The sequence below is a fragment of the Synchiropus splendidus genome, chromosome 17 (assembly GCF_027744825.2).
Source record: "Synchiropus splendidus isolate RoL2022-P1 chromosome 17, RoL_Sspl_1.0, whole genome shotgun sequence".
In the NCBI taxonomy this organism is placed as follows: domain Eukaryota; kingdom Metazoa; phylum Chordata; class Actinopteri; order Syngnathiformes; family Callionymidae; genus Synchiropus; species Synchiropus splendidus.
The window spans coordinates 20494175-20507079 of NC_071350.1; the positions used below are offsets into that span (position 1 = coordinate 20494175).

The window sequence follows — 12905 nt, forward strand, 5'->3', positions numbered from 1 at the left end:
CCCCACCATTACACTGGCTAAGCTGATAAAAGCCCAGGAGCAGTAGATGCAGCCGAGCCTTTGGTTATCAAAGACGGCGGCGGCACAACGCACGTTGTGATCTGGTAATCAAGTGATCGACAAGCACCAGCAAGGCAGAGGCGTCGGACGCGGATGTCTTCCTGCAGTCTGCTGCTGTGCAAGGCTCCCTCCGACTGCTCTCACGGCAGTGGACGCACCATCAGGCTGGTGACTCCAGCAAAGCACAAACCTTCTTGTACTTCTACTTGGAAGTGTGGAGAACTTTGTAGCACAAATCACCGCTGGTCTGAGAGAGGCTGGACAGCAAGAATGAAAGTTGGAGGTGCCAGGGAGAAGGAGAAGAGGGACATGACAAGGAGGCGGATGATGGACATGAAGGTGAGGAGGAGGAGGAGGAGGCTGAGCAAACGTCTGGAAACAGTCGACCCCAACTTTGTTCACAAAGGCATTGCTATTCAACCTGACCAGGGAGCCAGTCGAGGTCCACCACAGCCAATGAAAGCCTGCGTCCGAGGACACTTTCAGTCTCTCACCACTGCAGACACAATGAGAGCCAGGTGGATCTCAGTGGTCGTCGAATGCAGGGCCAGAAAACAGCGCCACCTCAGGGACGAGAGCAAACCCTGGTGAGCAGCTGGGGGCCAGCTTGCTGCGCTTTGTTTGTTGATGAATGAGTCAGAGCTGAGGGCTCATGGTTCAGCCGGGCATCACTCCTGACAATCTGTTCAGGCTTAGACCCCGACCCCACTAATCCTGTTTTCACACACACACAGCGCAGGGCGTCTCCGGCCACAGGCTTTGTGTCTGGGAAATAGAGAGCATGAACCCGGGGGAGCAGCGCTGGCACCCCGGTCCTGAGGAGCCAACGGAGAGGCCAGTCACACTCCACCTGAGGGACAAACTCGTGCAGCAGGAGGCTTCAGGGACTTGTTCCGTCAGGTGGCTCACTGAGTGGCAAGACACCGGCTTAGCAGGGACTTTGATGGTCTCAGTGAAACAACAGCAGTGATAAGTCTTAGCAGAGAGACAGACACACACACACACACACCTGAAGGCATGAACCCCCCGCCCCCCGACCTCTGGTCCACTGAAACGGGCTTTTACAGGGTTCAAATCCTCCGAGCCTCATTTTCTTGCTCAGCAGTCCATCAGATGCGACGACGGGTCAGGATGGCCATGGAGTGGCGCGCTTTCCAGGGTGTCCCCCAGCTCTGGCCAAAGCGGCTGGGTTGTGCCCTTCACCCCGAGCGCCAGGACGCAGGCGACGAATTCAAGAAGAGAACTTTGGTTCTGGATAGCAGAGCTCAGACAGAGACTGAGCTCATGGCTTCAAACAGTACGCAGACGCAGTAGAGTAGAAAAGCTTTGAAAGAAGTCACATTTAAAAAAAAACCCCAGGAGAACCAAAGGTCATGAGATGAATCACAAACAATACAATTCATTTATAAGAAGAAGGTGAGGAGCCAAGAAGTCAGCCACAAGTATAGACTTTATTTTGGAAAGAAAGACAGACGATGGGTTTGGAGGAGTTCAGGTGCTCCAGTGTCTCAGTGCTGCTCACTTCCCAGTCCCACCGTGGACTTGTGGCGACCAGAATCACAAAATAGATTCTGAATTCACAAAAAACAGGAGCGTCTTTGAATGCTACGTGGCAGTGAAGAAACCCATCAACACAGTCGTTTCCAAACCGAGCATGTGGGGACGCACACAGGTGGCTCTCGTTCCTCTCCAAAACAAGATCAGGCCTTGAATCAAAGAGCAGGGCTCAGCCAATCGCAGCCCTGTGTGTGTCAAAACAGCGGCCTCAGCTGGACAGGCCATTGGTGGGATGGCTGAGGCAGGAAGGGCTCTCATTGGCTGATGGCTCCGAGGCTTCGGTGCCTCCATGGCAACATTGGCTCCTCATTGCTGAGGAAGGTGAAACCAGGGAGAGGGAGGCCACTTTCGACCAGACTCTGCATTATTCATCCTTTGTCCCCGAGTGGAGACGCTGGAGTGATATTTGTCTGGTGCAATAGCTGCGCCCGGCGGAGCAATAGAGAGAAAGCAGGCGAGCGCGTGGTGAGGCAGTCGCCGTGGCGTGTCCACGCGGGCTGTTTGTTGTTGTTTTGACTTGTTTCCGCCAGATAACAGAGGGAGGGGGGGGGGGTTGAGCAGTGAGGAAAACATCCCACACGGATTAGGGTGCGAGGAGGGAGGGGGAGAGGGGCGGCGGCGTGAGTGATGACGAGACGGCAACAGGCAGCCGCTGAAGCACGCGCTCAGTTGCCAGGCAACCGGCCCTTGGATACAGCGTGCTGGTTGGACCCGCCGCTCCTGTTGTTGTTGTTGCTGCTGAGGGAGCAACATGGCCGACCATGTTGGAAAGTGTTGCTGGGCATATTAGGGCTCAGTGTCCCAACAAACCTGCAGACTTACAAGCAGAGAGTGGTGCCTCGCCGGATGACCCTGGCCACGGCAGCGGTCAGAGACGACATGATCAGAAGGATGATCCACAGTTTATTGGCTGTACACGCCGGCCGTTCAACTCAGGGATGGAAGAGTTGTTTTGAGGGAGAACAAAGAAGAGAAAGCCGATCAATACGCCGTGGCGCTGAGTGTGCAGCCCGCAAATAAGCACCGAGACGGCAGCGTGCGGCGCGGCGCGGCTGACAAGGTGATGGATTACCAGAGGGCCCGGTCTTTGTTTCTCCGTGGTGAGCTGCGTACGCTGGTGTTTGTGTGAGGACACGGCAGCTCACCCACGGAGGAAGAGCAATGAGAGCACAGCGGAGAGAAGAGCACGTCGTAAGCTTGCGGCCGGACAGCAGCACGTGTGCACATCCATCACTTCAGCGTCACATCCTCCTTGCCACACTCCAGGGCCTCCAGCCTCTGGGCCAGCGACAGCACCAGCAGCTTCATCTGGGAGGGCAGAGGACACACACCACTTAGGCTGCAACACTTGAGCAAGAACGTCAGGCGGGAAACCAGCCCACAGCAGGATAGATAACTGGGAGTGAGGGTGTGTAGAGAGGAGGGTTCAGGAACAAGCGTCCGTCAGACAGACAGACAGACAGACAGGACCGCCCCAGAGGGGGGCAGACCCCGCCAACTTCAGCTGAAATATTCATCTTCACATCAGATGAGGCGCACTTGAGTGCCGTCGAGCTGGACACGCGGGCAGGATTGGCTTGGACCTCAGCGCGCTCTAGGAAGACGTTTCCATTCGAATGTAGCGACTGAACAGGGCCACACGCCTCCCTCATCACTCTCAGATCCAGGGTCCCCCAGTGACCACAGCAATAAATACCATGTTATGTCTCAACAAGCAGGCAGTTTCTCCCCCGAGTCACGGCTCTCACAAGGTTTCTGCCTCAAAGGTCAAGCCACGCATCCAAGTTCAGGTCAGGTGTTTGGCTAACGACACCGATGCGCAGGTGACTGCTGTCGCCTCACTGTGTAATACTGTGTAATACTCATGACAAAGCACAAATGAAGGAAATGAACACATTTTCCATGGAAAAAAACCATTGAAAACAAGAGCACAAAGAGAATGAGACAAACCCCGTTGGACCCGTTCAAAATGGCTATTGAGCGTGTTGGATGCTGGAGATTGACAGCAGCACTGTACTTAACATTCCAGCTGCCACTTCAGCATCCAACAAGCGGCAGGACCCGTTTGGCCTACAGTGTCACAGAGACGAGATTTCAAAAGACAACCTGGAGGCAGGGAGGAGATTATGATTCCCGGCCTCTTCCAGCGGTGGAGGGAAAGCAGCGCGGGATCAAAACATGTTTTCCTCCAACCGAGATTCCTCCACGTGCTTCCCAGCGCGCTCATTGTCCCCGGTGCAGGAGGCTGCCAGCGCCCTCTAGTGGCCGAGCTGCGCCACAGCTCAATTGATCAGACAAAGGGTGACGAAGAACAAAACATTCACAACAAAGCCACGAGGCTTGAAAGAATTCTGGTGTCTCCAACACCTAACAGGCGGCGCGTCCAAATCGGGCCAGAGATCGTTTTCGAAGCCCTTTTGTCTGACTTTTTTTTTGCACTTTCTAACATCATTTCTTTGTCATGTATTGCGATATGTTGGGTGCAGAGCATGTTACAAACACTACCTCCCTGGGGATTAATAAAGTCTTTCTGACTGTGAGAGGTTGGCGGAGCAGCATTGATGACGTCATCGACGGACGCCAACGTGTTTTTGATGACAGAATTATGACCCACCATGGTGAGGACGGGGCATGGAGGAACAAGATGAGGTCATGTCTGGTACCAGAGTCTGAGCGAAGCTTCCCAGAACAGCTCTGATGTCAGCACCAGAACCACCTGACCATCAGTATTCAAGGAGCGGCCGGAGGCCTCAGCAGCAGACGAACAAAGCGCAGGCAGCGAGGACGTCACTGTCAGTGAGGAGAAGTGACCGTCCAGTCACAGTGACCATGTCATCCGCCTGTTGGTGATGCGCCGCCAGGACTGACCACTCCAGCAGCAATGCAGAGTTCACAGTGGAAGGTGAGGACAACAGGACACACACGCGCACAGACACAGAGAGAGCTGTTTACCTCCGTCAGGTCCTGCTCCACGCGGCTGCTGCGCTTCAGCGGGACGGGCTGCTCTCTGGCTCCCTCTGCTGTCAACACCTGCGAGGCAGAGCCCAGCACATAACTGGGAACACGTCGGGACACGGTCAGATCCGGGGCGCTAAAGCTGCCTGACCGGGACCAATCATCCAATTGATTTGGTTTGTTTTTGCACTGATAGTATCTGACGATGTAAAACCAGTACAACAACGATGTGAAGCACAAACATGTTGGGTTGGTTATAGGCTGAAAAACAACGATTTCAAGGGGTTAGACTGCATTTGAGTGCGGCTGCCAGACTCAGCACTGTGCTGCTCAGGTATGAGGTGGAAGGAAACGTGCACTAGAGACTAGAAATCAGAAGAAAACGACAGAACTGCTACCATTGAAATGAACAGGGCATCTGATCAATGCAGCTCGACAGATCAAGTCACATTCAAATCCAGATCCAGGCAACTCGCCTGGGTCCTGGCTGGACCCCCACAGGCAAACACCGTCTTCAGAGTGAGTGGGGCTCTGTGACGGACTACACATGCCAGTTCGACGTCACAGCTGACCTGTCGAGATTTGCCACGCTGAAGCAAAAGGCCAGTCTCTTGTGGTCCAGGTTTCGTGGTGTCGAGGTGTAAATCATGCCCAAGGAAGAACGACAGCCGCCACACGCCAGATCAAGCACGAGGCTAAAGAACAGAGAACAAATGCATACTTGAAGTAGAGCAACAAAGGCTGTGGTTTAATGACTGGATGAGAGCCAGACTGCTGTGTATCGTGGAGCCAGACGAACACGGTGATGATGAGAAACATCCGACACATGCACATGACAGAAGTTACAACTCAGTGGGTCCGTACACAACGGCAACGGCACAGGTCATAAGGAAGAATCATAATCTGGTGAGGCTTCACATGATGCACAGGTTCAAGGACAAAGTCGCCTCGCAGCAGTGACCTCACTCCACCCTGGGTGCTAGTGATGGGACGAGCGACACTGGTGCGTCAACACTGTGCCGAGAGCTCAAGAATGAAACCCCGTATTGGTGCGTGTATTGCTTTAAGAAAGAGTCACGTGACCGACACCGGAACCGTATCGTTCGGAGGCGGCGCGTCAAAGTGTGTTTATAAGGAAACAAACTGTATCAACATGCCGTGCGTTCGTTGGATGGAGATTTGCGTGATTATGGATCGTTCTAGGAAGTTTTCCCCAGTGTGGAATCATTTGGATCTTGTGACGCCAAACAAGGTAAAGCTGTTTACTGTACTTTTTTTTACGGAGGCGCATTGCACTCACTTTATCAGTTTATTAAGTGAATGACCCGTGATACATATGATAGTCAGTTACATATAAAGAACCTTACGGTTGCTTTAGTCATTTTATCGCGTAATTACAAGTTCCTGATCTCGTAATTATGATGATATAGGGTGTCTTTTTTAAAGATAAATTAACTTTTTATGTTATTGTAGGTGAAGTGTCGGCTCTGCTCCACAGAGCTATCTTACATCAATAAGAGCACTTCATCAATGCTGAGGCATTATGGAGCTCGACATGGAGGTTGCAGAGTCACAGAAAACCTCAAATGCAACAGCTGACTCTATAATTGAAGTGCAACGCTACCTGGCAGAAGCAAACACCCACAGAAGCCAAGACCCATTAGAGTATTGGAAATGGAACCATAAAAAAATATCCACATCTGCATCAACTAGCCCTGAAAACTCTCTGCTCACCATCGTCTTCCATACCCTTCCGTAAAGGGTATTTTCTAAGGCTGGGGAGCTGGTGTCCAAGAGGAGAAATCGCCTTGGAGCAAAGACACTCCAAAAACTTTTGTTCCTCAATAAAAATTCATAAACCAATGAGTTTTTTGTATTTTATTTCATATGATTTAACATTTAAGTTGAGAAAAATGTGTACATAAGTTAAATATTTTAACTCTGAATTGTAACTCAAATTTGCAATGTTTTACATACCAACTCAGTTTAGCATTTAAAATAGTCTTTTATTGTCATTTAAAACAGACAAGGAATTTCTTTGCCTGCAATGATTTCATAATTACTGCAGGGGTCACTATTGGGGGACCAACACAGTTTGTGTAGTGTGTCAATACACTCCTTGAGGAATCATCGTCCCATCACTACTGGGTGCAGGGACACCATGACACGACGGCTCTCTTACCAGGTGGAGCCTTTCTTCACTTCATGCATTCGAGTCTCCTTTCCGACGATGACGTTATCAGTGGCGCCTGAAATGTGAACATGGAGTCGGTCCAAAACACACGGTACACAGGGCCCGCGCGTCTTTCAGTGCAGCTCAACAGCATCTCGCTCCCAAACATTTGGCCAGTAAGACGCGAGCGGCCCTCTTACGTGTGATCCGGATCTGGTTCTCGTCGTTCTCACAGCCGTCCCAGGACAGGGAGTCGCCGACTGGTAACTTGCACGTGCCGCACAAAAACACCACCGGGGGGTCGTCAGCGTCCTCGTCTTCCGCCGGACACGGGGACTTTTCTTTCAGGGGAGAGGCGGTGAGTGAGGAGCAGTCGAAAGTGTCGTAAGTGGAGTCCGCTCTCGCCTTCTTAAACTTCTCTGTCTGCGCCATTTTCAGACGAGCGACTCGACAACTGTCTGTCACTTGAAAGTTGGCGGTTAGTTCTGTGCGCCTGCGTCCCACCATGATGACGTATTTCCGTTTCCTGTATCGCCGCCCGGCATGAAAACGCTGTCCATGTTGTTTTTTTTTAGCGACGTTTGGATTTATTTGAATTGGATGATTGCAAACAATCGTTTATCTGTTGCCTTTGGACGTTTGCCTACGTTTTTAACAAAAAGAAAAAAAAAAACCCGCCCAAACAGGAAGTGATGACAACCTCTTCCTGGCGCCAAACTTCAAGATGTAAACATTGACCGAGAAGGACGGATTTCTGCTCGGTATATTTCACGTCTTTCACCGCTGCATTCGGCGCAAGCGTTATTTGCAAACATGGGGGACAAAATCAAGAAGGTAAAGTGACGATGACGAGTGTGTCCTCTCCTCACCCCGTGCTCCGTGTGTCCGAGGCGCCTCTCCTCACCCCGTGCTCCGTGTGTCCGAGGCGCCTCTCCTCACCCCGTGCTCCGTGTGTCTGACCTCAGGTCAACGTCTGGCTGAGCTCTGTTTTGGGGGACCGGTCGACAGCCGGGTTCGAGGTGAACACCAGGACGGTGGATGTTCTGTACCAGTTGGCGGAGGCCAGTGAGGCCCGCTGCAACCAGAGCGCTCTTCTCATCGACGATCTGAAGCAGAAGACATCCGAGTATCAAGCTGAAGGTGCGTCAGTGAACTGGGGATTCATCCCTTCACCCCAACTGTCCTGACTGTAGATCTTCGGATGGTGCTTGTTCCCGGCGCCTGCTTGGTTTCATTCGTTCACCAAACGACCGTGACTGACCTCCTCATGTTCCCCAACCGAAGGTGCTCACCTACAAGATGTTCTTCTACAAGGTGTGGGCCTGTCGTGCGGCAGCCTGTCCGGGGCTGCGAGCGACCACGTGGCGGCGCTGGTGGACGGCGCCATGGTGCTCGCCGTGAGAGACACTTCCCTCTGCAGGTGTGCGGTGACTGCTCCCTCTGTAAGCACACTTGAAGCTGATCTGATGTCCCTGTAGTTTCCTTCCAGCAGTCAACCAACTCAGCAGTGGACTTCTGGAAGCAGAGAAGTCCCACCGGACTGCTGAGCGGGAGATGCGAGCTCTGAGGAAAAGGCTGGCAGCCGCGATGGTGACGCGCAGCAGCTTGCAGGAGTGAGACCCTGGGGCCAACACGCCAGTCATGCACAAGAGTGTGGGGGGAAACGAGGCTCTTCTTCTCCACCAGGGACGTCAGGAGAACGGCGCAGAACCAGTCGGTGGACAGTGCCAAAGCTGAGGACAAGCTGCTGGACATGGACTTTGTGAAAGCTAAAGCTAAAGAGCTGAGCAACCGAAGGGAACGCGCAGAAGTGAGCCCTTCCCCCAGCATGGTTTCCAGTGTTGTGCTTCCTCGTGGCGGCGGCCGGTCACTCTGCTGGCTGGCTGGCTTCAGCCCCACAGACTAACGCTTCTGCTGCTGTCATCCTGCAGGCTAAACTTGTGTCCAGGAAGATGGACAAGTGGGTGACCCACCCGGCCGTGGTGCAGCTGTCTGAGGTGAGCTGCCTCCGTCAGCACTCTCACCCCAGCGGCCCGGCTCACGTTTCTGCTCCCCAGGAGGTGGCCACGCTGAGGCATGACGTCGCGCGGCTGAAGAAGCAGCTGGAGCCGTACATGGACCTGAGTCCCGTAGGTTACCGATGCTGCCTCTGATTCTTGGCTGCTCTGATGCCCATGTGTTCCTGCCCCCGTCAGAGCCCGTCTCTGGCCCAGGTGAAGATAGAAGAGGCCAAAAGAGCCTTGGTGAGTGCCTCCCTCCTCACCACGCTCCCCGTCCGTCTGCTCATCCCCCGCCCCTCCCTCCGCACCTGCAGGCCGCGCTGGACTCTCAGCTGGAGGCCAACGTCCAGTTCAAGTAGCTGCTGCTGCTGCCGCCGCCCTGATCGCCTCTGTCCGCCTCACTGGAATAAAGACATTGGGTCTGCTGGAGCCTCTGGGTCACTCAGCGACTGGCCACAGCTCCAGCTGCTGTTTCACCGTCTCCATCTTTTACTGGGGGACCTGTGACATGCGTGCGGGGGCTTGTTTACACTGCCTCGGGGGGACCAGTTTCTGACCACACACTATCCTCCTGGGGACCTTTTGCCGGTCCCCACAGGTCCAAACCTCAACTTAAGGATGAAGACTTCAAAACAACTGAGTGACTGACTCAGAGTCCTGTTCACCCATGTGTTTTGAAGGCTCAGGTTCAGGGGGGGAGAGGCTGGGGAAAGGGTGACGGCCAGGAGAAGCCTCACAATGTCCCCCACATTGCGTGTGTGTGTGTGAGAGAGAGAGCCAGAGACCCAGGAGCCCCCCACCCCCTGGGTCACCAGTGTCTGAGACTGAGACAGTCCGGGCAGCGAGTGTGTCCTCCTCGCACCACCCTCCCTTCCTGGCTCCGCCTCCACAGGAAGCACCCACTCCTCCGTCCAGACGAACCTGGTGGTGGAATCCGCGACAGGCTGCTCACAGACATGTTGGGCTGCGTTTTATTCGGAAGGTTTTCCGGCGACACGAGTCAGAGCGGCGACACGAGTCAGAGCAGCGGCACTCGCTCAGCCGTTCCTGAGCCACAGGGTTCAACATGGCGTGGTAGGCGTTGGCGCCGCAGCTCTCCTGCACGTCACTGGGAGGGGCGAGTGTGTGCCACCCTCTTCACCGGGGTCCCCACTTGATGTCGGTGAGGCCCTGGAACTGCCTCTTCAGCGCCTGTCGATCCGACCACTGCGAGTCCAGGTAACTGTGGTCGTCGTCCGCCGCCTCCAGCTTCTGGACGGAGCAGACAACGAGACGAGTGTGAGAGTGACCTGCGGCAGCCTCTTCACCCAGCGCTCACCTTGAGTTCCTCCTGCCGTCTGTGGTACTGAAGCATCATCTGCTTCTGCTGCTCCTCTGTGACCAGTGGCTCCCTGGCCGGCGCCCCCTGCCCTTTCTGCAGGGAAGAGCAGCAGAAGAGGCCTCCGTCACTGGCCGCGCCACACCCCGCCTCCAGGCCGCTTTCCCCGGTGACTGGCCGCCATCATCATCCTCCTCCTGCTCCTCATCATCCTCTCTCCTTCCTCTCAGTTGTGACGTCACCCCAACGCTCCACGTCCACACCATGTCAGTGCTGGTTTGCTCCCCCCTCCTCTCTCGTGCTCCTCCCACTCCCCCACTCCTCCTCTCCTCTCCTCTCCTCTCCTCTCCTCTCCTCCTCCTCCTCCTCCTCTCCTCTCCTCCTCTCCTCTCCTCTCCTCCTCCTCTCCTCTCCTCTCCTCCTCTCCTCTCCTCTCCTCCTCCTCCTCTCCTCCTCCTCTCTCTCTCCTCCTCTCCTCTCCTCCTCTCCTCTCCTCTCCTCCTCCTCCTCTCCTCCTCCTCTCTCTCCTCTCCTCTCCCGTCTCCTCCTCTCCTTTCCTCCTCCTCCTCTCTCGTGCTCCTCCCACTCCCCCACCCCTCCTCTCCTCTTCCTGGCACCAGGCCAGCGCTGGTTTGCTCCTCCCCCAACAGTGTGATGAGACAGGAGTGGCGTGGGCGTCACCTTTTGGATCTTGACGACCAGCTTGGTCTTCTCGTTCTTCCCCACGTAGTGGTGCAGCTTCCTCCCTCCCTGCAGCTCTCTGGCGGCCCACCACAGCTGGCACTGGTCCTGGGTGATCACCTGCAGAGAGGCCTGACCACAGAGGCTGGTGGGCTTCAGGCCTCCATCTGAGGCGGGGAGCCTCCGCTGGCTGTACCTGAGTTCCTGACAAGTCCTGGCGGTCCTCCAACTCCATCCGGATGGGGTCATGAGGCGGGAGTCCCATGGGGTACACGATCATGGTGGCGCCTCGGAGCAGGTCCAGAGCTTCCCTCACCGTCTCCATAGTGACGCTGACACCAGCTTCGACTTGTCTCTGAGCGGAGAACAGAGTGGGTCTTTTGACCTCGGTGAAGGGCGCCGGCGTGCGGGCGGACACTCACTTTTGAGACCAGCGCCTTGGCCTCCTCCACCGTCCTCCTGATCACCTGTTTCATCTGAGCGTTGGGAGCTGAAACACAAGGTCCTTCTCACAGGAGCGCCAACAGACACAGCCGCGACTCGGCACTTCTGGAATGTTGTTGGTGTGAGTGAGGGAGGAGCATCGACTCTCACCGTGTCCGTTCCTCCTGCCGACCTCGTCCTTGTGAGGCTCCGCCCCTCCGCTGGGGACACACTGATCCTGCCAGTCGTCTCTCAGCTTCAGCTCCAGGATCTGCTCCTCGGCCAGACCCTGCATGTTCGGTGGGAGCGCCACGCCGTGATCTGCCAGCTCCGTCATCTCTGCCGCGCAGAAACACGGCGTCAGTGGCGTGGCAGCAGCCGCACGCACGCACGCACGCACGCACGAGACCCTCACCTCCACAGATCCGCTCCACTTTGAGCCGGCCATTGTAGACGGCCGCGACCTGCTGGATCAGATCCTCCAAAGGAACGTCGACGCTGGTGTTGAGCAGGAACTGGCTCTCGTCGCCACGCTTCACGTGCAGCTGCACCATCTTTGAGCTCTGCCTGGAAGAACCACGCCGGACACAGTGAGGTCACACAACAGCCCAGAGAGCAGCCGCTGGCCCGTCAACACAGTAACCATGGCAACAGACGCCTCCCACCAACCACCGTGACTGGGCATTAGCGCCTCGCTAAACTCGTCTCGCTAGCACATGTGGGCGGAACACGGCGCCAGCGCAGAGAACAGCACTCTCACTTACCTGCTGCTTTAAAAACACAAGCCGCTGTGGGCAGCGTCACTGCCCTATTTGCTTCTTCATCCCGTTTGGCTTCCGGGGCTCAGGCTTTTTCCTGTCCGCATGCGCACATTGGTATTTCAGGACGTCATTTCCTAGAGTATATACTCATATTAACTGAGACCTCGTAGGCAAAATAGAAAACTGCATGCAAAAAGATCCAATTATTTCATCTGAAATCTTGTTAAAATATCCGAATTGTTGAAAACAAGTCAAATCTAGTGATATATATATATATATATATAAATAAGGTTAAAGTACAGTTAATACGTCGGCGTAGTACTTTAGTAATTCAAAGTCTGCTTCTCTTGATGAAATACCAGTGTGCAGTCCGCATGCACGTTGGTATGTCAAGACGTCATTTCCTGTCCACATGCGCACATGGGTGGTGTCGCTGCTTGACACATAGATTAGAAAAAAATTAGCAACGTCATTACGCCACGCCTAACGGCATAGTGGAAGTACTACGCCGACGTATTAACTGTATTTTAACCTTATTTTATATATATATGTCACTACATTTGACTTGTTTTCAACAATTCGGATATTTTAACAAGATTTCAGATGAAATAATTGGATCTTTCTGTGCAATTTGCATGCAGTGTTCTATCTTGCCTACGCGGTCTCAGGTAATACTCAGGAAATGACGTCTTGAAATACCAATGTGCGCACGCGGACAGGAAATGACGTCATAAGCCTGAGCCCTGGAAGCAAAACGGGATGAAGAAGCAAATAGGGCAGTGACAGTACCATCGTCTGCCAACAGCCAGGCTTCTTCTTCTCTGCTTCAATTGTAACGGAACACAAAGGGACATGAGAACCTACTGCCATCTAGTGCCTGTGCGTTTCCGATCGTCAACAGGACTTGGTCGGTTGTTGGTGGTCCAGTCCGCACAGTGGAGAGTCCAGCATTGTCATCAGCCTGTGTCCAAGACAGA

General features: G+C 54.3%; 3 protein-coding genes across 6 annotated transcripts; 1 reads left to right on the top strand and 2 right to left on the bottom strand.

Annotated features, from left to right (window-relative positions):
* Positions 1-1204: 1204 nt before the first annotated feature.
* mis18a (MIS18 kinetochore protein A) lies at positions 1205-7411 on the bottom strand. 2 transcript variants are annotated; one of them, XM_053847435.1, is made up of 5 exons: positions 6946-7409; positions 6755-6821; positions 5145-5267; positions 4570-4672; positions 1205-2925 (listed from the first exon to the last, which is right to left on the bottom strand). In XM_053847435.1, the coding sequence occupies exons 1-5, from the start codon at positions 7250-7252 to the stop codon at positions 2848-2850; spliced, it is 678 nt and encodes a 225-aa protein (XP_053703410.1). In that variant the 5' UTR covers positions 7253-7409; the 3' UTR covers positions 1205-2847. The 2 variants fall into 2 exon arrangements, with proteins under 2 accessions (XP_053703410.1, XP_053703409.1); XM_053847434.1 differs by lacking the exon at positions 1205-2925 and having other exon boundaries at positions 3009-4672; positions 6946-7411.
* haus1 (HAUS augmin-like complex, subunit 1) lies at positions 3966-9173 on the top strand. 2 transcript variants are annotated; one of them, XM_053847432.1, is made up of 9 exons: positions 3966-4519; positions 7711-7885; positions 8030-8165; positions 8224-8358; positions 8432-8555; positions 8677-8742; positions 8803-8874; positions 8941-8988; positions 9060-9173. In XM_053847432.1, exons 1-9 carry the CDS (start codon positions 4499-4501, stop codon positions 9102-9104), a joined length of 822 nt encoding a protein of 273 aa, XP_053703407.1. In that variant the 5' UTR covers positions 3966-4498; the 3' UTR covers positions 9105-9173. The 2 variants fall into 2 exon arrangements, with proteins under 2 accessions (XP_053703407.1, XP_053703406.1); XM_053847431.1 differs by lacking the exon at positions 3966-4519 and adding an exon at positions 7181-7579.
* Positions 9174-9178: 5 nt separating this feature from the next.
* Positions 9179-12889, bottom strand: cfap298 (cilia and flagella associated protein 298). 2 transcript variants are annotated; one of them, XM_053847430.1, is made up of 8 exons: positions 12793-12889; positions 11583-11734; positions 11339-11506; positions 11167-11234; positions 10941-11099; positions 10745-10876; positions 10064-10159; positions 9179-9996 (listed from the first exon to the last, which is right to left on the bottom strand). In XM_053847430.1, the coding sequence occupies exons 2-8, from the start codon at positions 11719-11721 to the stop codon at positions 9883-9885; spliced, it is 876 nt and encodes a 291-aa protein (XP_053703405.1). In that variant the 5' UTR covers positions 11722-11734; positions 12793-12889; the 3' UTR covers positions 9179-9882. The 2 variants fall into 2 exon arrangements, with proteins under 2 accessions (XP_053703405.1, XP_053703404.1); XM_053847429.1 differs by lacking the exon at positions 12793-12889 and adding an exon at positions 11932-12160 and having other exon boundaries at positions 9198-9996.
* Positions 12890-12905: the final 16 nt, after the last annotated feature.